The 1,054-nt window shown below is 65.2% G+C and overlaps 1 protein-coding gene across 1 annotated transcript in view; it reads right to left on the bottom strand.

The window, feature by feature from the left end:
- Positions 1-1,054, bottom strand: part of COL11A2 (collagen type XI alpha 2) — a 61,569-nt gene that overhangs the window by 30,014 nt on the left and 30,501 nt on the right. Inside the window, 3 exon segments of the mRNA XM_006769177.1 lie at positions 104-157; positions 323-412; positions 773-880. Coding sequence (XP_006769240.1) covers positions 104-157; positions 323-412; positions 773-880 — 252 coding nt within the window.

The raw sequence follows: 1,054 nt of genomic DNA, 5'->3' as shown, positions 1-1,054 counted from the left end.
GCCCGCCCCGGCCACTGGCCACCGAGGTGCAGGTGCCCCTCCTCACTCTTCCTCGCCCACCCCTTCCTGGTCCTCCCGCTGCCCCCAGGGACCCCAGACTCACCGCAGGACCAGGGGGGCCCGCCGGACCTTCATTTCCCTTCAAACCGGCTCCGCCCTATGAACCAGAGATTCGGGCAACAGATGAGAGAGAGGAAATGGGACATCACGGGGGCCGGGCCCAGGAGACACGCAGGGTTAGGGGTGGGACGGGCTCTGAGGGAAGGGGGCAGGGGTTCTGGGGCGCCAGGGCGTTACAGGCGGTCGCTGGGGTCACACTCACAGCAGTGCCGGGGAGGCCTCTCTCTCCTGGGAAGCCCCTCAGCCCAGCAGGGCCATCCTTCCCTGGGGCCCCAGGAGGGCCCGGGTCTCCCTAGGAGGAAAGGAGAGGGGGTGAGCCACAGCCATGCCCCCAAATCATGCAGAGCGACCTCTGACCCCCTCACATCCCCAACCTGGTCCCCAACTTCCCCTCTGCCCAGCCTCTACTAAACCTTTTTTAAATTGAATTTATTGGGTGACATGGGCTTGAAAAACCATACAGGTTTTAAGTGTAAACTCAATAAAGCAGCGTCTGCACACGCATCGTGTGCCTCTCGCCCCATTTCCCCTGCTTTGCCCACAGTTAGGGGGCGCTTCACGAATTTGCGTGTCGTCCTCGCGCAGGGGCCGTGCGGGGCTCCGTGGGTCCCGCTCTAGCTGGTGCGCTGCCGGAGGGAGCACCCGTACTGACCTTCGTGCCTTCTTTTCCAGCTGTTCCCGTCAGTCCCTGCTCTCCAGGGGGCCCTGGGGGGCCTGGGTGACCTCTCTCCCCCATGGGCCCGGTTTCTCCTGCTGCTCCCTGGGAAAGGGGCCGAGAGACTCCAACCTCAGGGATAGCCTTTCATTCCACCGGGCCCAAAGCAGCCCCCCTGGCCACCCTAAAATCCCCCCCCGGACCCCTGCACCCCTGCCCAAAGCTGCCGGGGTCTCCCAGCCCGCCCCGTGCAGGCCCCGGGAGGAGCACCTGCCCCAC

This window comes from Myotis davidii, unplaced genomic scaffold, assembly GCF_000327345.1.
Source record: "Myotis davidii unplaced genomic scaffold, ASM32734v1 scaffold4, whole genome shotgun sequence".
Taxonomy (NCBI): Eukaryota; Metazoa; Chordata; class Mammalia; order Chiroptera; family Vespertilionidae; genus Myotis; species Myotis davidii.
Note: the sequence above shows the minus strand (reverse complement) of the source record. Positions and strands in the feature narration are given on the sequence as shown.